Below are 27655 nucleotides of genomic sequence, written 5' to 3'. Positions count from 1 at the left end.
ATGCACGGCAACCCGCCGGCTGAGTGGGATTCGGGAACGCTGGGTTCCGCGCGGTCCAGCGTCGCTGTTCCTCTGCGTGCATCTCCCGAGCCGGAGGTGAGCCGTGGGATTTCGAAGCGCGGTCCTTGGCAGCGAGGGCTCTGCGCTCCAGGGGTCTCTTGTCCCTGGGGTCTCCGGGCCGCAGACTGGGGACAGTTCCTCCCGGGAGCCGTGCCTAGGAAAGGGTGGGGGATTTCAGGCACCAGGGGAAAGGACGGCGCGCTCTCCGCCCCTCCTGGTACCTGCGGCGCGTCTGCTGGCCGGGGTGGCACCCAGAGAGAGGTCCGTGCCCCTGTGCCTCCCCGGGGTCTTCCGGCCGGGGTGGGTATCAGCGGGTCGCAGGCCCCTGCACCGCCGCGCTCGCGCGCTGGTTCGGACGCGGCTAAAGTTCGCTTCCCGGGTCCAGTCGGTTCTCTTGCCCCCGCAGGTGCCGCCTGTCCTTGTCCCGCTGCCGCAGCCGCCGGACATGGAGCCCCCAGTCCAGATCTTCCGCGGTGAGCCGGGCCCCACCTGCTCCCCGAGCACCTGCCTGCGCCCCAACGGCAGCGGCTGGTTCCCGGGCTGGGCAGAGCCGGACGGTAACGGCAGCGCGGGCTCGGAGGACGTGCTGCTGGAGCCGGCTCACATCTCCCCGGTCATCCTGGTCGTCATCACGGCCGTCTACTCCGTGGTGTTCGTCGTGGGCTTGGTGGGCAACTCGCTGGTCATGTTCGTGATCATCCGGTGAGCGCGGGGTCCCGGCGCTACAGTGGCCGCAGCCGGAGGGAGGGTCGGGCTAGTCACCAGGAAGCGCGGAGGGACGCCAGCCGGGTAGTGGGGACCCCATTCCGTCCGGGCTCCGGAGAGGTTCAGGGGGCGGCCTCTTCGAAGTGAAATTTCCTGGGAGACATTTTGCTGTGGGACTGCGAGGTTCGCACAGGACGAATCCAAGAGACCAGAGGTGACTTGAAGGTTTAAGAGTGACCCTCCCCTGCGCCCCAAATCCCTGCAGAAGGCCCTTCGGATGGAGATAATGGGGTGTCCCTGCAAGAGACAAAGTCAGTGTCTCCTGGGAAGGAAACTAGTCCAACTGCCTGGCCTTTTGCCTGATTGCCTGCACCAGTTTGGAGCACTTTGTTTTGCCCTTGCAAATATTTCTTTAGATAAAATTCATGCCCACTCAATGCCCTGAAGAGAATTCAGGATTTCCTGTGACTCATCAGGATGGTGTTATGGTTTATGAAGCAAATCCAGTATACTGTTTAGGTATCCACATGTGAGCCTTGCAGTACTGACATGCTGCCTCATTTGTTTAGAGTGCCAGTCACTTTGGTACCTAAACCATCTAGTATTTGTCTCCTACAGTATGGGTGCTGGAGGTTTCCAAAAATTGTTTTGCTTTTTATCTCCCACCATGGGAACTAGAACTTTCTTTTTATTGTTCTTTTGTGGGCCCATTGAAGTCAGCTTCCAATAATAAATACCTAAATATCTGCATATATGCTAATTTTCTAAAAAGTGAAGTGATTTGTATTTTGGCCTTTCATAACAAAGGAAACAAGAAAAACACAGAAATCCTACCATTGTCTGGATACCCTTTGAGAAATTTCCCTTTCTGGGAGACTTCATGGTTTTCAGCTGCACATTTGAGAGTGAATACGAAGATGAGACGTTCCTGTGTATAAAGGAAGGATGCAAGTCACTCTGCTTAGAGGCATAGAAAGGATGAAGAACTTTTTTTTTTAATCTTGACTTTAGTTTTGAAACATGCTCTTTATTTATTGTGAACTTTAAAGACAATATCTGCAGTAGCATGAATCTTTCAAATACCTGTTTCCTTTCTCTCTCTCTCTCTGACTTGGGAATGTCACCACTTTTATCCTCATTTGTGCTACAGAACTGAAAACCATCTTTTAAGCCTCCAAATACATATTATAAAGCTCTTTTCACCTACAATTAGTGTCTCTAGCTTGGTGACCTTGCTTTCCACAATTGCTTATTGCCTTCCACTGGGCTTCTATCAGTGATGAGTACAGGCTATAGAAGTAATATTTTACAAGCAAGTTGTTCTTCCAAATCATTAGTAATTGCAGGGCTACTCTCCATTAGAAAGAAGATTATAGTAACCAAGAGAAATGAAAGAACAGCTGTACTCTAAACTATAATTAAAATTTCTAGGAGATCTTTGCTACAGAGGCTGTTGTTTTATAATAAAACATTGTTACAGAGAAAGGGGATGCCAGGAGGAAACCCACTCTGTTCCTGCTCCATCATACTTGAGTGCTTGAGTGAAACAGATACATCTTACTGTCACTTGAAAGAGAACTTGAAGTTTTGAGTTTTAGAGGGCTTTTAAAGTTGCTCTACAACTCTGTATAGCCCTGCAGTCTAGGATTAAAAAGAATAAAGAACCCTAAAATATGTGAAAAGATAACTCCATGGGGGAGCATTAGACATGTCAGAAAGAAAGAAGAATCACTGTAGATTGACTAGAATTTTCAAGATAAGTACAAAAAAATATAAGTATAAGCTAAATATGTCTATCTCAAAGACATCAAAGACTAAAGTTTGTGAAAAGGGGATAAATTCAGCTAAAAATACAAAAAGAGTTATAGAGTTCATGTAATAATATTATGCATCTGCCCACTACATTTGATAGTAAATGAGGAGTGAAGAGTTCTATTATCATCTTGGAAAGCCAAATATCGAAACAATAGTTGGCTTAAATCTATAGCAAAGAGCATTAAGAAGCGTTTAGAATTTGTTTAGACTGATACAGGGCCAGAGAACTGAAAAATAAAACCTCAGAAGAAAACTTGATGGATGGGTTTATTTTGCTAAGGAGAAGAAAGGACTAAAGGTTGGAGCCAGGCATCAGACACTGTGTGCTCATCAGAACTCAGAGCAGAACAAGAGGGTGGAGTTCAAGTGCGGCTTTTGTGATTGACCTTGGCTGAGCAGTGTCACTTGAAAAGATGGAGGATCACTTTTGAAAAGGATGTTATTTTAAAATATTGAACATGCCAAAGGGTCCTGGTTGAGTCACCTAGGAAATCACCCTAGAGATGGAATTTAGATGCTTGGATGGCAGGGCAGGCGCAGGTCTGGGATGGCCATCTCAAACCTGGGAGGATGTGAGGGTTGTTGAAGAAGCATCGACTGCTTGTAGACCTGCCTTACCAATGGCTTTTCTCCCTTCAGCACCTGGAATGTCATCCAGTATCTTCTGAAGATCATCTAATGTTTCAAGGATTTTCCTCCTTTAATGTGTAGCAACTACTATAGTTGCTCAATGTTAGGGTTCTATAACCTTTCACTGTGAACACCTTAAAATTTAAGCACTGCAGCCTCCCTCTCTCCAGGTATAGGAGTTTGTGGTCCTGGCTCAGGAAGGTCTTACCTCAGCCCTTGATTCATGTCCTTGGGTCCCACCAACACCTTGGGGTGCCCATGATGATCCTCAGGGTCCTAACCCCATGTTCTCTTCACCTCTCCTGTGCAGGTCACCTGCAGTGAATGCTATGATGCCCACCCAGCCCACGCCTGGGACATTGCCAGGCAGCTCCACCTCTGATACCTTATATTCCTTTTCCCACCCTAACCACAACTTCCAACACATATGGCTGTCGCCTCTCTTGGTGAAAACAATTAACATTTAATGAACACCTAATATATGCCAGGCTGGTAAAGCTGTGTGGTGGTTGGTGGTTTAGTTGCTAAGTTGTGTCCAACTCTTATGACCCCATGGACAGACTCCTCTGTCCATGGGATTCTCCAGGCAAGAATACTGGAGTGGGTTGTCATTTCCTTCTCCAAGGGATCTTCCCAACCCAGGGATCGAACCTGCATTTCTTGTGTCTCCTGCTTTGGCAGGAGGATTCTTTACCACTGGAGCCATCTGGAAAGCTCATGGGTATGTTTCCCCATACCCATTTAACAGATTATGTTCCCTTAGCTAACGTCCTTTCTTCCTCCTATCTGTCTTGGGTAAACCTCTTGGAGGAATAACCCCTGCCCATCACTTTGGTGTCGTCCATCTGTTGCTCAATCAGGGCACTTGAGTTTCCTCCCTGATGCTCCTCCCTCGGACGTATAGGTCTCACATCCCAGGTAATGTCTCAGGCTGGCTGTCCCTTAAAGTCCATGGGGATTCAACATGCTGGACCAATCTCACCTTCTTCTTGACTTCCTTCCACACACACTGGGTTTCTCGTCAGTCTCCATCACAGGCTCCTCTTCCCTGACGTGTCCTAAATAATTGTCTTTTCCTGAGACTTCTTAGCTTTCTTTGCACTCTCTTCATGTTAGTCAGGATTCAGCCAGAAAAGCAGAACCAGTAGGGGATATGTGTGTGTTGAGGGGTTTACTACAAAGACTTGGCTTAGGTGATTGTGGGGCTGGCCAGTCAGGTCTGTAGCCCTGAGGATAGGTGTCAGGAGAGGCAGAACGCACTTCTAAGGTAAATCTCTTCTTTCTCAGGGAAGCTGTATGCCCTGTAGTTAAGACCCTTCGACTAATTAGACCAGGCCCACCCAGGTACTCTAGGATCATCTCCTTTGTTTAAGATCAACTGATAACGGACTTTAACCACATCTACAAAACACCTTCAGAGTAGCATCTTGGTGAGTGTTTGAGTATTTGAAGACTGTAGCCTGGCCAAGATGGCTCATCAAACTGACCATCACTCGTGATGGTATTATCCATTCTTGTGGCTATAACTGTCAGGGAAATTCTGAACTGTCCTAAACCTGTGTATCTCTCTTCCACTTATTCATCCCTACTTCAGACTCATCTGCCCTCCCTCCTTCTGGATGGTTCTATAGGATTGTCTTGTAGGTTTCTCAGATTTCTAGTGAATCTGCCTTGCTAAGGCTGTCATAACAAGGACCTCAGACGGAGTGGCTTAAACAACAAAATTGTGTTCTCTGCTTGCTGTTCTAGAGGCTGGAAGTCCAAGATCAAGGTGCTGGCAGGTTTGGTTCCTGCTGAGTGTCTCTGCTTGCAGGTGACTGCCTTTTCACCGTGTCCTCATGTGGCCATCCTTCTGTGTGGACATTCCTACGCTCTGTATCTTGATCTCTTCTTATAAGGACACTTGTCAGGTTGGATCAGTCAGTTTAGTCGCTCAGTCATGTCCAACTCTTTGTGACCCCATGAATCGCAGAATGCCAGGCCTCCCTGTCCATCACCAACTCCCAGAGTTCACTTAGACTCACGTCCATCGAGCTGGTGATGCCATGCACCCATCTCATCTTCTGTCGTCCCCTTCTCCTCCTGCCCCCAATCCCTCCCAGCATCAGAGTCTCTTCCAATGAGTCAACTCTTCGCATGAGGTGGCCAAAGTACTGGAATTTCAGCTTTAGCATCATTCCTTCCAAAGAAATGCCAGGGCTGATCTCCTTCAGAATGGACTGGTTGGATCTCCTTGCAGTCCAAGGGACTCTCAAGAATCTTCTCCAACACCACAGTTCAAAAGCATCAATTCTTCGGTGCTCAGCTTTCTTCACAGTCCAACTCTCACATCCATACATGACCACTGGAAAAACCATAGCCTTGACGAGACGGACCTTAGTCGGCAAAGTAATGTCTCTGCTTTTGAATATGCTATCTAGGTTGGTCACAACTTTTCTTCCAAAGAGTAAGCGTCTTTTAATTTCATGGCTGCAGTCACCATCTGCAGTGATTTTGGAGCCCAAAAAAATAAAATCTGACACTGTTTCCACTGTTTCCCCATCTATTTCCCATGAAGTGATGGGACTGGGTGCCATGATCTTCATTTTCTGAATGTTGAGCTTTAAGGCAACTTTTTCACTCTCCTCTTTCACTTTCATCAAGGGGCTTTTTAGTTCCTCTTCACTTTCTGCCATAAGGGTGGTGTCATCTGCATATCTGAGGTTATTGATATTTCTCCCGGCAGTCTGGATTCCAGCTTGTGCTTCTTCCAGCCCAGTGTTTCTTATGATGTACTCTGCATAGAAGTTAAATAAGCAGGGTGACAATATACAGCCTTGACGTACTCCTTTTCCTATTTGGAACCAGTCTGTTGTTCCATGTCCAGTTCTAACTGTTGCTTCCTGACCTGCATATAGGTTTCTCAAGAGGCAGGTCAGGTGCTCTGGTATTCCCATCTCCTTCGGAATTTTCCACAGTTTATTGTGATCCACACAGTCAAAGGCTTTGGAATAGTCAATAAAGCAGAAATAGATATTTTTCTGGAACTCTCTTGCTTTTTCCATGATCCAGTGGATGTTGGCAATTTGATCTCTGATTCCTCTGCCTTTTCTAAAACCATCTTGAACATCTGGAAGTTCATGGTTCATGTATAGCTGAAGCCTGGCTTAGAGAATTTTGAGCATTACTTTACTAGCATGTGAGATGAGTGCAATTGTGCAGTAGTTTGAGCATTCTTTGGGATTGCCTTTCTTTGGGATTGGAATGAAAACCGGCCTTTTCCAGTCCTGTGGCCACTGCTGAGTTTTCCAAATTTGCTGGCATTTTGAGTGCAGCACTTTCACAGCATCATCTTTCAGGATTTGAAATAGCTCAGCTGGAATTCCATCACCTCCACTAGCTTTGTTCGTAGTGATGCTTTATAAGGCCCACTTGACTTCACATTCCAGGATGTCTGGCTCTAGGTGAGTGATCACACCAACGTGATTATCTTGGTCATGAAGATCTTTTTTGTATAGTTCTTCTGTGTATTCTTGCCACCTCTTCTTAATATCTTCTGCTTCTGTTAGGTCCATACCATTTCTGTCCTTTATTGAGCCCATATTTGCATGAAATGTTCCCTTGGTGTCTCTAATTTTCTTGAAGAGATCTCTAGTCTTTCCCATTCTGTTGTTTTCCTCTATTTCTTTGCATTGATCACTGAGGAAGGCTTACTTATCTCTCCTTGCTATTCTTTGGAACTCTGCATTCAGATGCTTGCATCTTTTCTTTTCTCGTTTGCTTTTTACTTCCCTTCTTTTCACAGCTATTTGCAAGGCCTCCTCAGACAGCCATTTCTCTTTTTTGCATTTCTTCTCCATGGGGATGGTCTTGATCCCTGTCTCCTGTACAATGCCACGAACCTCATTCCATAGTTCATCAGGCACTCTATCTATCAGATCTAGGCCCTTAAATCTATTTCTCACTCCCACTGTATAATCATAAGGGATTTGATATAGGTCATACCTGAATGGTCTAGTGGTTTTCCCTACTTTCTTTAATTTAAGTCTGAATTTAGCAATAAGGAGTTCATGATCTGAGCCACAGTCAGCTCCTGGTCTTGTTTTTGTTGACTGTATAGAGCTTCTCCATCTTTGGCTGCAAAGAATATAATCAGTCTGATTTCAGTGTTGACCATTTGGTGATGTCCATGTGTAGAGTCTTCCCTTGTGTTGTTGGAAGAGGGTGTTTTCTATGACCAGTGCATTTTCTTGGCAAAACTCTCTTAGCCTTTGCCCTGCTTCATTCCGCATTCCAAGGCCAAATTTGCCTGTTACTCCAGGTGTTTCTTGACTTCCTACTTTTGCATTCCAGTCCCCTATAATGAAAAGGACATCTTTTTTGGGTGTTAGTTCTAAAAGGTGTTGTAGGTCTTCATAGAACCGTTCAACTTCAGCTTCTTCAGCGTTACTGGTTGGAGCATAGAATTGGATTACCGTGACATTGAATGGTTTGCCTTGGAAACGACCCTATTTAACCTTAATTTTACCTCATTTCATCTCTTTGTTCTCAGTCCCGTCCGTCATGTGCAACTCTTTTTGACTATATGAACTGTAGCCTGCTAGGCTCCTCTGTCTATGGGATTTTCCAGGCAAGAATACTGAAGAGGGTATTTTTGTTTGTTTGTTTAAAGAAAAGCTTTACTCTTATAAAGGTATGTTTCTTTTTAAATTAAATATAAGGATAGTGTTAGTCACTCAGTCATGTCTGACTCTTTCTGACCCCATGGACTCTTTGCCAGCCCATGGCCTGCTAGGCTCCTCTGTCTATGGAATTCTCCAGGCAAGAATACTAGAGTGGATTGCCATTCCCTTCTCCAGAAAATATAAGGATAAGCAAGGGAAAATTATTAGAAAAAATTACAGGAATCAGAAAATTATTTGGTCCTTGATCTTATAAGTTGTGCCTTTTCTTATTAGTTTTCATTAATTCTTTGCTATCATGATAAAGACACAATAAAGGGATCAGTCTTCTGGTGACTTTGTCTCACTTGTAGAAGACTTTGGCTTCCCTGTAATTCAGCCTGGGCAGTGTTGGAATATCCCCAAAGGGGTAACTTTGGGAGCCGACTTAGATCATGTCACCTGATGAAATGCAGGGAGCTGTGAGAGGAAAGGCAGAGGTGTGTAGTCGTCATTAACTACTCACTGCTTCCTGTTCAACTGCAGGCTTACCTTAGGCTTTGATTAGAAAAAAATGAGCATGTTGTAATTTATCCTGATCCTCTCTTGGAATCAGTGCTCAACATTTCCTTTAAAGCAAGCATAGGAAAAATAATTTCAGAAATTATTTTCAGAGGAGCCTATCTTGAATGTCCCAAAGTAATTTTACTGTTTGACAAGCTCTTAAAAGAGAAAACTGGCTTCACTGCCACTGTTTATTTTACATGGATTAGCTAAATGAGATTATTTTCTTCCATGTAGGACATGTGGTCACGGAAGCCCAAATCTTCATGGAGCTATTTCAGAGATCAGAGACTGCATGATTGCTTGAAAAGGAAGGAAAGAGGAAAGGAACAATGAGGGGAGGGAGGGAGAAAGAAAGAAAGGGAAAGAAAAAAAAAACAGGAAAAAATAAAAAGAAAGAGAAAAACAAGCAACGTGGTTATCAGGTACAGACTCCTAAGATTTAACAGGCAAAGTTGTAGTCTTCAATATCACTTTTGGATGCTGTTGCCGACACAGTTTTTTTGGTGTCTGTCTTAGAGTTATTTTTAGGAGGGACTGACTTCTCGCTGGGAACTGGCAGCTTCTATCCATTTTCTGCCCAGCGATGTCTTTGGGTAGCAGGCAGCATCTTCATGAGAACTGGGAAGTTGGAATCTCCTTCTCCCTAGATTAACCTGTGAAGTTGCTCAGTCGTGTCCAACTTTTTGCGACTCCATGGACTGTAGCCTACCAGGCTCCTCTGTCCATGTAATTTTCCAGGCAAGAATACTGGACTGGGTTGCCATTTCCTTCTCCAGGAGATCTTCCCAACCCAGGGATTGAACCTGGGTCTCCTGCATTGTAGGCAGACGCTTTACCATCTGAGCCACCAGGGAAGTCTATGATTAACCTGTGGAGATACTCAATTGTTGCTGCCCTGCTCCGTGGGAGAAGTGCCTCTGTGCTCAGCTAAAAACCTAAAATCGTATGTCTGCAAGATGGTTTCCTTTCTAAGATTTGGCTTCTGTGTTTCAGAGGTAGAAGGTTTTACAGGCTTTATAAAATACCTAGTTAACAAAAGATGGTTTCAGAATAACACTCATGTATTCCTCAGCAGAAAATCAGCCAGTGTATTTTGTTTCTCTCTCTCTTTGTTTGGAATGCTGGCTTATATCTTAAATAAGGAAGACTTGCATGAGAAGAATGGATTTTAGGAGTGGGGATAATGTTGTAAAAGGCTTATGCCTTTTTATTTAACTCACTCCACTGACCAAGCAAGTCAGCATTTAAATGAAAAATGAGAAAAACATAAAACATGTGGATGAATTGAGATACCCCAAAGGAACTGATCTGAGGTTGAGCAGGGAAGCCTTCAGACTAAGCATGGCTGGAGTTACGTGCCTGTAGAGATAGGCTGTAACAATCAGAGCGATCTTCCGAGATTCTGTTGAATATTAATTCTTCTGAGCACAGCTCTAAACTCTGCTTTGCTGTGTTGCTTTCCACCTAATGCAGGGGTTCTTCCTTCCCACAGAAGACAGAGCAGGAGAATGACCTTGTTGCCTCTGGGTGGCGCCCTGTGGCTCACCTTAGCTGGGTCAGTTTTCTGTATAAAAATGGGAAAATAATTCCAGAAGTCTACATACGTCTAGGTATCCAGAGAGTTGTACACTGGGAAACACTGCATCAGTCATTTGAGATTCGTATTAATAGTTTTCTACCTGCTGCTGTTGTTTAGTTGCTAAGTCGTGTCCAACTCTTTGAGACCCCATGGGCTAGAGTCCACCAGGCTCCTCTGTCCATGGGCTTTCGCAGGCAAGAGTACTGGAGTGGGTTGCTGTGTCCTTCGTGATAAACACTCACCCTGTGTGCACTGCTGGACACACTGGACAGTACCTCCTGGGGAACAGGGCTGTGACTCCAGGGAGGGGAGCACTTGCTGGGGCCTGGGCTAAGGCAGGGAATGCACTGCTTCGGCACTGCTTCCTCCCCTGCCCCACAGCACCCTCAAGGACAGCCCACCAGGACCTGAGGAGGTATCTGTTTGCCTTCTGACTGCACCTCACTGCCAGCCTGGTACCTGCAGTCCCAGGAGTTGGGGCTGGGGTACAGCCCGCTCCTTCTCTGTTCTCCTCAGAGCTTTTGCTCAGCTTGTGGTACAGTTTCAAGGGCCCGATACCTACATGAATACGACGCCTTTAGAATACCATCAATTGAGGCTATTTCAAAGTCAGATCATTGAGAAACAGCAGCTCAATACCCCCCCCCCCTTTTTTTTTAAATCACAAGCTACTGCCCTTTAGTAAAGAACCATAATTTCAGTAGTTAACAATCTAAAAGGATGTTTAGCCAATTCATTGAAATGAACTGGAAATATCTGGATAATTTAATGAAGCAAACTTATTATATATTTTTTAAAAAGTTCCCCTGAGAATTTGCATCAATACAGCTGTCACGTCTGGCTATTTTACTTTTTCAACTTTTGTTTATTTATTTAGCCAGGTCACATGGCATATGGGATCTTGGTTCTTTGTCCAGGGATTGAATCCACGCCTGCTGCATTGGAAGCACAGAGTCTTAACTACTGGACCACCAGGGAAGTCCCCAATGTCTGGTTATTTTAAACATAAAATCTAGAATGCTGTGTATCTGGAAAACATGCCCAAGAGGATGAATACGTCATACAGAGAAAAGATGCTGAAGCCCACCCTCACTGTGCTGTTCCCCCACCACTGGTTAAAGAGGGGTGCCTCCTCCCTGGGCCTGCAAAGCCTCCCCCTCCTGAGTTTGGTGTTCAGGCCTTGCATCTCTTGGTCCAGCCCCAGCTTGTGGGGTATCGGCCAGCTGCCCGTGGGGCAGGTTACACTGATGTTTTCACCAGATCAGCATTTGTTCAGGTGCTTTCTGATGGCGATTAGGTATTTGCTGTATTAAACGAGTCTCTTCAGATAACTGGCCAGTAGGGTGTTTGCTTTTTTGTGATGTTGAAGCTGAGATTCTGTGTCTACTCAGAAGGCTCACATTTTTCTTTTCCCATGGTCTCTCGAATTTGAGGAGATCACTCACTTCCTCTTCACTGAGTTCCCTCTCCTGCAAACCACGGGCATTGCTCGTGGACAAGCTGAAACACCGTCATCTGCGTGATGGCCTTTGTCTACCGAGGGGTCACATGCTGTATTTTATGTTGATACTCCCTTCTGGCTCAGGCCCTACCTCCTCATGTCAGATGCTTCCTGCCCTTGCAAGGTACAGTTAACCACCCTTACCAGAATGCCTTTCAATCTTTAGCTGCTGGAAGGAGTGGAATTCCGAGTATCCTGTCATTTCTCTGGTACAATTTCTGACTCCTTAAGAAACGTTGGAATATGGCCCTGAATTCCTTTACTTATTAGAGATTAGATTCTCCTCCTGCCCTCGATCTTTCCCAGCGTCAGTGTCTTTTCCAATGAGTCAGTTCTTCCCATCAGGTAGTCTATTCTTCTAGTTTGTGTTACAATCTTGACTCAATTAATTTAGAAGATCCTGGGGGCAGGATCTGTGTAAACTTGTTTTTCAGTCGCCTCAGTATCCAGGATGCTGCTGGGTATGGAGTAGGCGCTGAGACTTGGTGTTGAAATGATGAGAAGATGCGGCTGAGGGTGGGAGCATGAACCGACTGAAGACATAGAGAGGATGTCAGCCTGGCGGACAAGGGCAGGGACGAGCCACAAAATACCGAAATCCACAAACCTGAGAACGTGTCTGTGTTTAAAGATATATGGTGATTAGCCATCAAGATTTGGGGTTTATTATGCTGCACCAAAGCTAAAAAGCAGCTCCTGATTTAAAAAGCCTCATTTAAATTTAAGGAAAAACACTGGGGCAGCACACCTCAATAGTAAGGGATAGTAATGCTCCAAGAATGAAGTCTCACTTGGATTGTCTGCACCGGGCAGGTGCAGGGCAGGACAGAAGCCGTGAGCCTGCAGTGTCACAAGGTCAGTTTCTCCTGCGAGAGCCATGGTCTCCTAACGTCTCTGCCTGGTGATAGGTTCTGAGTCAGTTTCTCCTGCGAAAGCCTTGCTCTCCTAGAATCTCTACTTGGTGACGTTGGTTCCTGAGAGCTCCACAGATTCCTTTGTTCCCCTCGATATCACACCAGCTGTGATATGGCTGCCAGTTTAGAAGCCACTCAACAAATCTCTCTTGATGAGGACATGCTAGGCAGATCTTGAGTTCATGTGTGATGGGGAGATTCTAAGCTCCTGGGGACACCATCCATGACCTTGCCCTGTGCTGACTTCCTCATGGCTGGCACCCTGGGCTCCCTCCTGATCCTCTTCCTGGCCTGCTTCCCGCATCCCACCGTTGTTTCCAGGTTTGTGACACTGGCAGGTTTAGCGGGTACAGCCTATACACTTTGCTCTCTTAATGCCACACGCTCCTGCAGCGTGTACACCAAAAAGTGCAGCCGCCCGCTGCCAACCCACCCCCAGCTGCTCCACACAAGCCAAGAATTCCCACTCACACAGTGCCATTTTACTTGAAAGACTTGTGAGTCTTTGTCAGGCAGCATGGATGAAATGGAAAGTGATTTCCTATCTGATCCTGGTGAGAAAGCTTACTCGTTTATTTCCACCAACAGACAGATAATAATTGAAATAACACATGCTGTTCTGTTTTGGTTCAATGCAAACAATACCCATACCCAGGGGCTCAACCAGTTTGTCTTTGAGGTTGGGGGAAGGTCTTAAAATCCTATGTTCGCTGGATCCAGTCCAGTGGAGCACATAAAAGACTTAATATATATTCCTTGTACTCATAGTCTGTTGTTAATACTTGTACCTGTTGAGTTCTCCTTTTCAGGGTTGTAGGCATGTAAGCACATGTCTTCCAGAGCCCTGGAGTGGGGGCTGAGAACTGCTGCCCGCTCCTTGTCCTCCCACAGGGCCCCTCCCTCTCTGACACTAGAAAAATCAATTTACTCTCCTGAGTCTACTTTCTTCAGCCATGTTAGGGAAAAGGCGTACATCCCCTGGGCAACTCGAAGAGCAGTTGTTGTGAAAATCCAATAGGATATGTGGAAGTCAAAATACTGAGTGGGTTTTGTAAGTTATGAAGTGCTGCAGAGATTGCCAGAATGTGGGCACGAGCTCAAATCCCTGGGTCTGCGTTCCTGCAGTGCCTCTTCTAACCATGCGACTCTTGAGACATTTAAAACCTCCTGCGGTTCTCAGTGCCTCGTTTCTAGAGTGAGGATGCTGGTACCCACCACGCAGAGTCACTTTCAGGACTGAGTGGGATACGGCATGTGGAGCGCACAGCAGAGTGTGACATAGGGAGTGTTTGGAGACAAACGGTTATTACGATTACTATCAGGAGCACGATCCACCCCATGCTCAGACATCGGATGTCGGCAGATGCAAGGGTCTCAATGGCAGGGGCTGCCAGCCTCCCTCCGTCCCTGGCAGACACCTCTGGCCCTCGGGCTGTAACAGAGAGCCCCCACAGGGAGTGTATGGGCAGGGCTTGTTTCTTGGGGAGCACCAACTTCTGCTGCAATTAGTTTAATTGCGATATAGATGTCTTTGTTGCAGGTAGTCATCTGTCTCATTCTGAGATCTGATGACAGGGTTTGAACTTTTTGAAAGTTCAAGCCTTAAGCAATTTCACACATCTAATAAAAATATTTTTGAAAAGCTCAGGGCAAGTTATCCTCCAGTATTTTTTGACTACCTAAAAGACACATATGCTGTTTTATTGTAACTCATGTGTCTTTCCATTCATGGTGTGCTAGCATGTAAGGCTGCAGGCTTCATTTTTACTTTTATCTTTCCTATTCAAGCTGAAATGGGTAAATACCACCAGAGGTGTTAACTACAAACTGTGTTCCCTTCTGGTTCCTCTGGTAACTGGTAGTTTCCACCCATATTAGAGCAGGGAGAGGAGCTGGAAGCATGCGATAAATTCCAGACAAAATCCAGATCAGGTGCCTTCCCTTGGTTATCTCAGGACCGCTCTGAGATAATAAGTTTCCCATTCCAGGGTGGGGAAACTGAAACTCAGGGTTTTTAGTGACCTCTCCAAAGTCTGTCTGTTGGAGGGAAAATTAAGGACTAGAACCCAGGTCCACCTAAATGTGTCAGGCAAAGAATATCAGCCTAACTTCCTAAAGATAGAGGAGAATATCACGTTACAAAACATTAGAGCAGAAGTCACAGGTGTTGCTGGCTCAAGTCTTTGCTAGTATTAGGGATTGAAAGAGTAAGAGGCTGGGTTGTAAGATGCATTTTTCAAACATAAAACCATATTTTTAAGAAGACAGTATTTGAACAGATAATGTTCCCTAGTGGCTCACATGGTAAAGAATCTGCCTGCCATGCAGGAGACCTGGGTTCAGTCCCTGGGTTGGGAAGATTCCGTGGAGAAGGGAATGGCATCCTACTCCAGTGTTCTGTCTGGAGAATCCCATGGACAGAGGAGCCTGGTGGGCTACAGTCCATGGGGTTGCAAAGAGTCAGACACGACTGAGCGACAAACACACTCTCCTATACTATTCATAGGACTATAAATGGGTGTAACCACTGTGAGTAATGGTACAGATTTTCCTTAAAAATTAGAGCTACCATATGATCCTGCAATCTCACTCCTGGGCAGATATCTGGAGAAAACTCTAATTTGAAGAGATACATGTACCTCAGTGTTCGTAGTAGCACTATTTATAATAGGTAAGACATAGAAGCAACCTAAATGTCCACTGACAGATGAATGGATAAAGAAGAAATGGTTTATATAAACAATGGAATATTACTCAGGCATTAAAAAAAAAGATAGCACAGACACAATGATCAACACATACCACTGATAATACTTTATAGTCCAAGCAGAAGTCATTTTCTGTAATCAGCTCCTTACAAATAACCTTCGATTAAACTCAGGGCCCTAGTATGGAAAAAAGTCTGGCTCCTTGAAGATACATGGGACATGGTTGAATTAATTGTGATTAGGTCCACAACCCTAAGGTGTGTAGAAAATCATTTCCCTGTGGATTTCCTCACCATATCTTAGCATCTGGCTTCAGAAAACCTGCTGAGGTAGTCTCGAACATTTCCTGCCCTATAGATCCCCGAGGAAGCATTCTCTAAGTAAAACAATCTTATTAATTCAGTTTTAGTAGAAGAGGCAATTGTTCTAAACTTCATGTGAAAATGGAAAGAAGTAATTTGGGCTTAAAGGCCATCTTTCTGACTTATTTTGAAATTTTCTGTTCCCTCAGTTGGAAGATGAAACAAATTGTGTGCTTTATAAACCTCCCAAGATGAAAGTGAAAGGAACAGATTCATTTCTCACATACCACACTAGATTATGTTTCATACTATATTGTGTATAAGAGAACTCAGCCTGTTTTTTTTTTTTTTTAACATAACACATTTTAAATTAAAAGGTGTGGGTCACTGGTTAAAAAAATCTACACTTAGTTGTGCTGTAGTCATTGAAATGGAATTATTTAAAAAATAAAAAACCATTTAGATTTTCAAAAGACGTAATTACAATGACTGATTTCTCAAAGTAACCTTAAGGAAAAGTTGGGTATGTTTTATCTTTGTTTTACACAGTGAAAAAAAAAAAGGCATTAAAAAATAATGAAAGCCAAGCAATCTTGTGTAGGATTAAAATGTTAGTCACAAAATAAAGACCTATATGACACACAAGTTTATTGACAAGATCTGTGTGTATATTTATCCATTTGTCTATCTATTCTCGTTTCTTTGGTTGTCGTTGTTTTTAGTTGCTAAGTCATTTCCAACTCTTTGTGACCCCAAGGACTGTAGCCTGCCAGACTCTTGTGTCCATGAGGTTTCACAGGCAAGAACACTGGAGTGGGTTGCCATTTCCTCCCCCAGGGGTCCTTCCTGACCCAGGGACTGAACTCGCATCTCCTGCATTGGGAGGCAGATTCTTTACCACTGAGCCACCAGGGAAGCCTACTTGTTTCTTGTGCTGTTGTTCAGTCCCTAAGTCATGTCCGATTCTTTGCGACCCCATGCACTGCAGTATACCAAGCTTCCCTGTCCTTCACTATCTCCCAGAGTTTGCGCAAACGCATGTCAATTGAGTCAGTGATTATCCAACTCATTTCTCTACCCTTTTACAATTAAATAGATTTTGGAACAAAGCACTAGAATAAAAGCTTAATAAAGTTGGAAATATTTGCCCATTTTTCTACTGCCCCTAACGTCTGGATGATAAATACATAAAGAATAAGTGGATGAAACATTCAGTAATCCAGAGAAACGTTTACCTCATGAGTATGGCATGAAGATGGAAAGAAATGATCTTGTTTCTTGTCTCTTAGATACACAAAGATGAAGACAGCAACCAACATCTATATCTTCAACCTGGCTTTGGCAGATGCACTGGTGACCACAACTATGCCCTTCCAGAGCACGGTCTATTTGATGAACTCCTGGCCCTTTGGGGATGTGCTGTGCAAGGTGGTCATCTCCATCGACTATTACAACATGTTCACAAGCATCTTCACCTTGACCATGATGAGTGTGGACCGTTACATCGCCGTGTGCCACCCTGTCAAGGCTCTTGACTTCCGCACACCCCTGAAGGCGAAGATCATCAACATCTGTATTTGGATCCTGTCCTCATCTGTTGGCATCTCTGCCATAGTCCTTGGAGGAACCAAAGTTAGGGAAGGTAAGGATGGCTGTTTCCATTAAAAAAAGAAAGACTCTGTGATTTATTTTGTCCTTGTTCATAAAATAAAAAAATCATCGGAGTATAGCTGATTTATTGAAAACATTATTGAAGTGTGGTGTAGTTTCAGGTGTACAGAAATGTGATTCAGCTACATTATTTCATTTTTAGAATGTAGCTTCTAGTTACACAAACTCTTAATCACTAGGAGTCAGACACCACTGAGTGACTTCACTTTCACGCATTGGAGAAGGAAATGGCAACCCACTCCAGTGTTCTTGCCTGGAGGATCCCAGGGACGGGAGCCTGGTGGGCTGCTGTCTATGGGGTCACACAGAATCGGACGTGACTGAAGCGACTTAGCAGCAGCAGGACTCATGTATAGAAGAAAAGCCAAAAGCCAACAGAAATGTAATGCCTAAATTCATGGAAAATGAGAAAGAAAACAATTTGCATTCCCTCGTTTGTCTAACACAAGATGCGGTGATGGCGTGGCCAGAACACAGACACCATCCTTATCCCCTACTTAGAAAGTGCTTATGGAGCCTGGAGGGGTGAGGACAAAGTAAGGAACCACAGGCATGTGGATTTTTAAAATACAATTTTGTTGCATCCTGGCAATTCTAAGATAGACTTCGCTCCTCTTTTTCCTCCCTAAAAAGAGTCCTAAGTCATTAAAGTCATAGGCTGCCTCTTCACTCTTTTCCCTAAGGGGTTAATTTCCATGGCAACTTTATTTGGTGGTGGTTGTTGTTCAGTCATTAAGTCATGTTCACCTCTTTTGCGACCCCATGGACTGCAGCGTGTCAGGCACCTCTGTCCATGGAATTCTCCAGGCAAGAGTATTGGAGTTCGTTGCTATTTCTTTCTGCAGGGGATCTTCCCAACCCAGGAATCAAATCCATGTCTCCTGCATTGGCAGGCGGGTTCTTTACCACTGAGCCCACAGGGAAGCCTTCTTCTGAAGGTAAGTCATTCAAAATCAGGGTCACAATGGATGATAGTACAGATGAGCAAAGCCATCAAACTTTGGACTCATTGCTTCTCACCCCATGCAGACAGGACTTGATGTTTTCTCTGTATTTCCAGGACAGTGCTTCTGACTCTGGGATGCATGTTAGAATCACCTGGAAGTTTACCTTTAGAAAAGCTCTGCTGCCTGGGTCCCTCTCAGGAAGGTTCAGTCTTATTGATCCGAGGCACAGTCTGGGTGTCAAGAGTTTTAAGATGTCCCCAGATGACTCTGACCTACAGCCAAGGCGAGAACTTCTGCTCTAGGAATTTAGCTTTACTAGTGAAAGATAAAGCTATGAAAATATGTTTGTTTTGATATAGATTCACTGGGGTGAGGGGAGCTATTTATTGCTTTCAGTTCAGTTCAATTCAGTCGCTCAGTTGTGTCCGACTCTTTGCTACCCATGAATCGCAGCACGCCAGGCCTCCCTGTCCATCACCAACTCCTTGAGTTCACTCAGACTCACATCCATCAAGTCAGTGATGCCATCCAGCCATCTCATCCTTGGTCATCCCCTTTTCCTCCTGCCCCCAATCCCTCCCAGCATCAGAGTCTTTTCCAATGAGTCAACTCTTCTCATGAGGTGGCCAAAGTATTGGACTTTCAGCTTTAGCATCATTCCTTCCAAAGAAATCCCAGGGCTGATCTCCTTCAGAATGGACTGGTTGGATCTCCTTTCAGTCCAAGGGACTCTCAAGAGTCTTCTCCAACACCACAGTTCAAAAGCATCAATTCTTCGGCGCTCAGCTTTCTTCACAGTCCAACTCTCACATCCATACATGACCACAGGAAAAACCATAGCCTTGACGAGATGGACCTTTGTTGGCAAAGTAATGTCTCTGCTTTTGAATATGCTATCTAGGTTGGTCATAACTTTTCTTCCAAGGAGTAAGTGTCTTTTAATTTCATGGCTGCAGTCACCATCTGCAGTGGTTTTGGAGCCCAAAAAATAAAGTCTGACACTGTTTCCACTGTTTCCCCATCTATTTCCCATGAAGTGATGGGACCAGATGCCATGATCTTCATTTTCTGACTGTTGAGCTTTAAGCCAACTTTTTCACTCTCCTCTTTCACTTTCATCAAGAGGCTTTTTAGTTCTTCTTCACTTTCTGCCATAAGGGTGGTGTCATCTGCATATCTGAGGTTATTAATATTTCTCCCGGCAATCTTGATTCCAGCTGTGCTCTTGCAGCCCAGCGTTTCTCATGATGTACTCTGTGTATAAGTTAAATAAGCAGGGTGACAATATATAGCCTTGACGTACCCCTTTTCCTATTTGGAACCAGTCTGTTGTTCCATGTCCAGTAGCAGGTGTCTAAATGCTCCAGGTTATGAGAGAGGTTCATGATACCTGTGAGTACAGATAAGCAGAGACTTTCCAGGTCATAGTGAAAAGGCAGGTGCTAAAACCATAGCTTCTCCTGCATGGTACACATTTTTAAATGAAGCATAATCTTTTTTCTTTTAAAATGAATTTACAATGTAAATACCACAGATGTTAAGCTATCAGTACAGTACACACAGGCAAAGTCGTATCCGACTCTTTGCGACCCCATGGACTGTAGCCCACCAGGCTCCTCTGTCCATGGAATTCTCTAGGCAAGAATACTGGAGTAGGTTGCCATTCCCTTCTCCAGGGAATCTTCCCGATCCGGGGATCAAACCCAGGATCTCCTGCGTTGCAAGCAGATTCTTTACTACCTGAGCCACCAAGAATGCCCTTTCACACACAGGCAAAGGAACCACAGTGGACCCCTAAAACCTGTAACATCCTTCTCCTGTTCCTTTAATGCAAGATATAAAGATGTTTCCTATCTAACATCTCTTTCCTGTTGAAGGAAATCTGATAGATTTTCCCGTCAAAACCTATTATTCTTTCTAAAGTTCAAGCTGGTTGGCTCCCCATTAAGTATAAAAGTGATTTGTTTAGACAAAAATGAAGTTAAGGTGGCTATGAGCTCAGATGTCAGATATACATTTGTTTACCTAGCTCTGTTAAAGCATATTTTAAACCATTCTGCATAGTATGTCAGGTTATAGGCTGTGCTTGTGTCATTTCTTGAATACATTTCTAAATTCTTGTTATGATTAAGGCACTATTGCAGTCACTGCTGGATTATACAAGGATAACAACAATCACATAGAACAAAGGAGCAGAACTGAAGAGTTTTAAAACCCCACATAAGAGTTATATCCCTTCCTTTGCCAATCAGTAGCTGAGAAAGGTTTAGGTCCTCTGTAACCATCTGTGAGCTTATCTAAAAAACTGTAATCTAGACATATGGGCAGTACAAGAAAGGAGAGTTAATCCTGTTATGGTATAGGTTCAAGCTAAACTCAAGGACAGTACTGGTAAAAATTACAGCTGCGATAATTTGATAAATTTTAAGAAATGCCAAGCTTTACTAGAGAAGAACTTTAAAATATGATTAATTCCACTAATTACATCACAATATTATTAATTTAATTACTGCTGCTGCTTCTGCTGCTAAGTCACTTCAGTCATGTCTGACTCTGTGTGACCCCATAGATGGCAGCCCACTAGGCTCCTCTGTTCCTGGGATTCTCCAGGCAAGAACACTGGAGTCAGTTGCCATTTCCTTCTCCAATGCATGAAAGTGAAAAGTGAAAGTGAAGTCACTCAGTCATGCCCAACTCTTAGCGACCCCATGGACTGCAGCCTACCAGGCTCCTCCATCCATGGGATTTTCCAGGCAAGAGTACTATTTAGTATTAATTAATTAATATGATTAATGGATATGAATTTGGGCAAACTCCTGGAGACAATGGAGGACAATGGAGGACAGAGGTGTGCTGCAGTCCACGGGGTTGCAGAGAGTCGAGCATGACTTAGCAACTGAACAACAGCAACAACAATTACACATAGGATTTTGCTTCTTCATGCACACAACACATGAAATAAAATTGCAGGAAACTTTTCTGAGCCTTAGGGGTTGGTGTGTAATAACTTAGGTTCAAAAGAAGATGCTCCATGAATGTGAGAAGACTGGGGTTAATAATAAAAGAAGAGAGATGGTTTTTCCCAGGGCAAATAAAGAATTGATTTTTACATTTCACATTATACCTGTTGACTTAACCACTACTCCTGTAATTGTTGTCAGAAAATGACATTCTCGAGGAACTGGGTTTCAATTAGGGTTTTGAAAGGAAATAAAGATAGATGCGGGTTTTCCTGGAAGGAGTTGCTGTAGATGAACGTGTGCAGATGTGATGGGAGAAACGATGCACCAGTGTCAGCAGAGGATAAGTTTGTGCAGCAAACAGGAGGAAGTGAGAGAAAACTAGTGTTGTAGGAGGGCTCCATCCTTTCTATGAGTCTTTTATTTTGTAAAGCACACTTGATTATGTGATGAGAGACTGTCTGCAGACCCGCTAGCCTGCTCACTGTGGCGTGCTGCATCTCCTGTGTGTCCAGATCCATGGCAGACCGAGAAGAGTCCTTTAGGCCATCTCCATGCTCTTGAGGCAGAGCTGACTGGCATTGGTGGTTCACAGAGTCATGTTCGTGGAGAAAGCTCACTGAAGGGAGCCAGGTGTCAGTGCAGTAGAACACTGGACAGGAAGTCTCAACCAATGCATCTTAAATGCTTGGCTGCATCCATCTGACACTTGACTTTTCTCGTAAGGAGGCTTTTCTTTAGCCCCAATCTCTGTATCTGTTATTGGTCTATTCAGATCAATGTCTGTGTCTTCAGATTCAGTCTGGTCGGTTGTATGTTTCTAGAAGTTTATCTGTTTCTTCTGAGTTGTTCAGTTTGTTGGCATAGAATTGTTTACTGTCACCTTCTGTGATCCTTTGTATTTCTGTGTTATCAGTTGTAATGTCTCCTCTTTCACTTATATTAATAATTTTACTTATTTGAGTCTTCTCTCCTTTTTTCTTAGTGTAGCTGAGGTTTTGTTATTTTTATCTTTAAAAAAAGCAGCTGTTTTCTATTGTTTTCCTGGTCTCTATTTATTATTTCTGATTCATTCTTTCTCATTTCTTTCCTTCTACTAACTTTGGGCTTCATTTGTTCTTTTTCTAGTTCCTTACTGTGTAAAGTTAGGTTCTTTATTTGAGATCTTACTTTTTTTCATGTAGCTGTTTATCATTATAAACTTCTCTCTGAGAATTGCTTTTGCTACATCCCATCAGTTTTGGTATATTGTATTTCTTTTTCATTCATCTCAAGCAATTTTTAATTTCCCTTTTGATTTGTTTCCACTGCTAGGTTTTTAAGACTGTGTTGTTTAATTTCTACATATTTGTGAATTTTCCATTTTTTTTCCTGTCATTGGTATCTATTTTCATGTGGTCAGAAAAAATACTTGATATGATTTTGATCTTAATTTGTTAAGACTTGCTCCATGTCTTAACATATGATGTGTGTGTATATACATATATATATACATACATATATATACTGTAGACTATTTCATGCACATTTAAGAAGAATTTGTCTTCTGCTGCTCTTGAGTGAAATGTTTTGTGGATGTCTGTTAAGTTCATTTTATTTTTAATTTTTTCAGATCTGCCATTTCTTTATTGATTTTCTATCTGGATTATTTGCCCATTGTTGAAAGTGTGGTATTGTATTCCTCTACAATTACTGTGTTTCTATCTATGTCTCCCTTTAGTTCTGTGTATATATACTTTGTATATTTGGGTATTCCAATGTTGGGTGCATTGTTCAGTCACTAAATCACTACTTAAATGATTTAAATCATTAAACATTTTTGAGTTCCTACTGCATGCAAGAGAAAGCTAATCCTCAGAGTTAAAAGATGTCCCCAGATTAAACATCAGCCCTTATGTTGCCTTGATTATCTTATCAGATTACTCTTCCATAATGACTACTGCACTGAGTCCATATTTTCAAGGATTTCCATGTGGTATTCATTTGTTTATTTAACAATTTATTCTCCTCAAACACCATATGTTCCTGCTTCCTTGTGTGGCAGGAATTGAATATTATTCAAGGCAGACTGGGTCCCTACCCTAAGATAGTTTACATTCTGGATAGAGAGAAAAACATTGGGAAAGGCACCATATTATTACAAAGAGCTACTGTCTGCTTTCTCTCTGGCTTCTGTCTTTGAATAATGATAAAAAATACAATGAGTATAGTGTGCTGCTGCTACTGCTAAGTCGCTCAGTCGAGTCCGACTCTGTGCGACCCCACAGATGGCAGCCCAACCAGGCTCCCCCGTCCCTGGGATTCTCCAGGCAAGAACACTGGAGTGGGCTGCCGTTCCCTCCTCCAGTGTATAGTTTAGAGGGAGAATATAAATTTCAGAGAAGAGGATGATTCAAATGGGGCTGCCTCTGTATAAATGTCTCTTTTACAATTTTATTTTCTAATTGTTGGCTGTGCTGGGTCTTCGCTGCTATGTGGGCTTCTGTCTGGTTGTGGCAAGCAGGGGCCATTCTCTAGATGCTGTGCACCGGCTTCTCTTTGTGGTGGTCTCTTTTGTTGCTGAGCACAGGCTCTAGGGCAAGGAGTCTTTAGTAGCTGCAGCTGCTGGGCTCTGGAGCACAGGCTCAGTAGCTGCGGTGCACAGGCTTAGTTGCTCTGCAGCATGGGGGATCTTCCCGGATCGGGGACTGAACCCGTCTCTCCTGTATTGGCAGGTGGATTCTTTACCATCCAGCCACCATGGAAACTCTGTATAAATCTCTTTAAAGTGACATTCAAGCTGAAGTCGACCACAAGAAAGACACTGTTGGAATACACAAAATTTAAGCAGGAAAGAAAAAAAAACTTCAAAGAAGCCAGATTGCAATGTGCCATCCTAAAAAGTTGTTAAATAAATACATTTTGAACTATGATAATAGTGGTGAATTTTTTGAAAGGTGATTTTAACTGTTCTTATTCCCGTAAATACTAAAGCAAAGACTAAGTGAGATGCTTGTTTGTTTCTTTTGGTCTTCCTAGTAATAGTATTTAGGACAGGAGCTTTTTAGGGAATCAAAAATTATAAGTTAACCTGGGAGTTTTCATTTACTATTGGAAGGTTTGATCTGGTATTTAGTTGATAAAAATGTCTCTGAAATAGTCATCTTCATTAATTGGCCGCCGTGATTATATTCTTTGTTTCTTAAAGCATGTCTAATTGAAATTCCAAGATAGATTTTGTTTTACAAAGGGATATATGATTCAGTTCAGTTCAGTCGCTCAGTCGTGTCTGAGTCTTTGCGACCCCATAAATTGCACATGCCTGTCCATCACCAACTCCCGGAGTTCACTCAGACTCACATCCATCGAGCCAGTGATGCCATCCAGCCATCTCATCCTCTGTCGTCCCCTTCTCCTCCTGCCCCCAGTCCCTCCCAGCATCAGAGTCTCTTCCAATGAGTCAACTTCGCATGAGGTGGCCAAAGTACTGGAGTTTCAACTTTAGCATCATTCCTTCCAAAGAACACCCAGGGCTGATCTCCTTCAGAATGGACTGGTTGGATCTCCTTGCAGTCCAAGGAACTCTCAAGAGTCTTCTCCAACACCACAGTTCAAAAGCATCAATTCTTTGGCGCTCAGCCTTCTTCACAGTCCGACTCTCACATCCACACATGACCACAGGAAAAACCATAGCTTTGATGAGATGCACCTTAATCGGCAAAGTAATGTCTCTGCTTTTGAATATGCTATCTAGGTTGGTCATAACTTTCCTTCCAAGGAGTAAGCGTCTTTTAATTTCATGGCTGCAATCACCATCTGCAGTGATTTTGGAGCCCCCCAAAATAAAGTCTGACAGTGTTTCCACTGTTTCCCCATCTATTTCCCATGAAGTGATGGGACCGTATGCCATGATCTTCATTTTCTGAATGTTGAGCTTTAAGCCAACTTTTTCACTCTCCTCTTTCACTTTCATCAAGAGGCTTTTTAGCTCCTCTTCAGTTTCTGCCATAAGGGTGGTGTCATCTGCATATCTGAGGTTATTGATATTTCTCCCGGCAATCTTGATTCCAGCTTGTGTTTCTTCCAGCCCAGCGTTTCTCATGATGTACTCTGCATAGAAGTTAAATAAGCAGGGTGACAATATACAGCCTTGACATACTTCTTTTCCTATTTGGAACCAGTCTGTTGTTCCATGTCCAGTTCTAACTGTTGCTTCCTGACCTGCATACACATTTCTCAAGAGGCAGGTTAAGTGGTCTGGTATTCCCATCTCTTTCAGAATTTTCCACAGTTTATTGTGATCCACACAGTCAAAGGCTTTGGCATAGTCAATAAAGCAGAAATATTTGTTTTTCTGGAACTCTCTTGCTTTTTTAATGATCCAGCGGATGTTGGCAATTTGATCTCTGGTTCCTCTGCCTTTTCTAAAACCAGCTTGAACATCTGGAAGTTCACAGTTCACATATTGCTGAAGCCTGGCTTGGAGAATTTTGAGCATTACTTTACTATATATAATTACGAGCACATTAAGATGTTTTAGAAACCATGATTAATAGAGCTGTTTCACTGCTTGAAAAATATCCTTGTGCTATTTTTGAAGCAGATTTTCCAATGTCAGAAGACACGTTTTCATTATAAAAAACTACAGCTTAGTATCATTCATTGTTTCTTCATCTGTAAAGAAGAATCAGGGCAAAAAGAATTTAGCCTGCTCTGGGCTCACTGGCTAGAGCTTGGGGAGGGTGGGTGGCCTCTGGGAAAATATTATAAAAGGTACTTGTCCTGAGTCTCTGCTCTTTCTAATATTATGGTCACTCCAAAGAGAATGCTGTCCAGCAAAGAACAGCAGAGCAAAATAAAGTCATTTTCTAAGTAATCATATATTTGTTTTCCCTGTTACATAGTCACTGTTGGCAAAAGTAAAAAATGTGTCTGATTCGTGGATTTCCTTGAAGATGATAATACTGACTCTCTTCTTCCTCCTCCCCTTTCTTCTGTTTCCTTTCGTCTCCTTTCCTCCTCCTCCTCCTCTTTCTTCTTCAAAAGTTTGCTCTCATGTTTCAGCAATGCTTTTAATCACAATGACCACCACTGGTTCTATTAAATCACAGCAGCTGGGTGGTATTTAGACAAATTTTGTTTACATGCTTATGGACCTACATAGTGATTTCCTGTTAACCACTTAAGGTTTTTCTGACAAGTTGGCTTTTGTTAAGTCGAATGGCTGGTTTTGCAATGTTTTATCATTTATTGCAGATAGGAGAAGGAAATGGCAATCCACTCCAGTATTCTTTCTTGGAGAATCTCATGGGGGCTACAGGCTCGTGGGCTACAGTCCATGGGTCGCAAGAGTCCAACACGACTTAGTGACTAAACTACCACTAGCTTTTATTGCCAGAGCCTTAGATCTGGGAGAATTGTTAATACATGGGTATGCAAGTAAGAACTCCTGCCGTAAATTAACAGTGTAGCTCTCCTGAAGATAGTCGGCATCAAACCAGCCTCCACAACTAGATAATTCGTATTGCTGGATAATCTTATTTACTCTATAGCAGTGTGTTTGTTACCAGTGAATGGTAACCTTTCTGACTTCATTGTTCTTTGCGTGAAAATAAAGGATGGTTAATACACACGGCCCTCATTCCTGGCTTGGTGATCAGCTTCAGGTAATATCACCTCGCCATAATTGGACCTTTGTAATGAAAGGTATTGAAATCCACATTTGAAACCCTTGGCTAACGGACTTCCCTTTTGTGGCTTTGTCCCCTCCTGCAGACATGGAAGTCATCGAATGCTCCCTACAGTTCCCGGATGACGACTACTCCTGGTGGGACCTGTTCATGAAGGTCTGTGTCTTCGTCTTCGCCTTCGTCATCCCCGTCCTCATTATCATTGTCTGCTACACCCTCATGATCCTGCGCTTAAAGAGCGTCCGCCTCCTCTCCGGCTCACGAGAGAAAGACCGGAACCTGCGGCGGATCACCAGGCTCGTGTTGGTGGTCGTGGCGGTCTTCATCGTCTGCTGGACCCCCATCCACATTTTCATCCTCGTGGAGGCCCTGGGGAGCACCGCCCACAGCACGGCTGCCCTCTCCAGCTACTATTTCTGCATCGCCCTGGGTTACACCAACAGCAGCCTGAACCCCATTCTCTACGCCTTCCTTGACGAAAACTTCAAGCGGTGTTTCCGGGACTTCTGCTTTCCCATTAAGATGAGGATGGAGCGCCAGAGCACAAGCAGGGTCAGAAATACCGTTCAGGATCCTGCCTATGTGAGGGAGGTTGATGGGGTAAATAAACCAGTATGACTAGTCGTGGAGATGTCCTCTTATAGTCCTCCGGGTAGAGAAGAGTTCAATGATTTAGGATTAACTCAGATTACTACCGCAGTCTGAGATGGAAAGGGAGACATTTTAACAAACTTTTAGAAATCTTGTGGTTCTGAGATCGCAAGATGCAGGCTGTGTTAGCGACTCAGGTCGGTGGAAACATCAGGGCCCTGGGGATGGAGCACAGGAGATCAGAGCGAGCAGACGCAATCCCTTCTAGGGCAGAGAAGCGGTGCTGACTCCCAGTTCCTTTGATGAACCAAGAAATAAGCCTTTTTCTTCTGGTTCCCTACCTTTAATTCAGGACCCATTCTGCTGAGATTTTCCTAAGCAATGTGGTGTTCAAAG

General features: G+C 43.7%; 1 protein-coding gene and 1 non-coding gene across 2 annotated transcripts; one reads left to right on the top strand and one right to left on the bottom strand.

Annotated features, from left to right (window-relative positions):
• On the top strand, nt 1–27286 carry OPRK1 (opioid receptor kappa 1). Its single transcript, XM_052651775.1, has 4 exons — nt 1–96; nt 467–762; nt 16711–17063; nt 26754–27286. Exons 1-4 carry the CDS (start codon nt 1–3, stop codon nt 27284–27286), a joined length of 1278 nt encoding a protein of 425 aa, XP_052507735.1.
• On the bottom strand, nt 9200–9271 carry TRNAC-ACA (transfer RNA cysteine (anticodon ACA)). Its single transcript has one exon. It is a non-coding gene; the product is annotated as a tRNA-Cys (tRNA).
• Nucleotides 27287–27655: the final 369 nt, after the last annotated feature.

The sequence above is a fragment of the Budorcas taxicolor genome, chromosome 14, assembly GCF_023091745.1.
Source record: "Budorcas taxicolor isolate Tak-1 chromosome 14, Takin1.1, whole genome shotgun sequence".
NCBI lineage: Eukaryota > Metazoa > Chordata > Mammalia > Artiodactyla > Bovidae > Budorcas > Budorcas taxicolor.
This window is presented reverse-complemented; position numbering and strand designations above follow the sequence as displayed.

What these genes read in the sequence shown, in the direction of transcription:
- OPRK1 (XM_052651775.1), top strand. Translation starts at nt 1, where the DNA reads ATGCACGGCAACCCGCCGGCTGAGTGGGATTCGGGAACGCTGGGTTCC. An exon ending in GTGCATCTCCCGAGCCGGAG is followed by an intron (nt 97 to 466) that starts GTGAGCCGTGGG and finishes TTGCCCCCGCAG; the next exon opens with GTGCCGCCTGTCCTTGTCCC. An exon ending in AGGAACCAAAGTTAGGGAAG is followed by an intron (nt 17,064 to 26,753) that starts GTAAGGATGGCT and finishes CCCCTCCTGCAG; the next exon opens with ACATGGAAGTCATCGAATGC.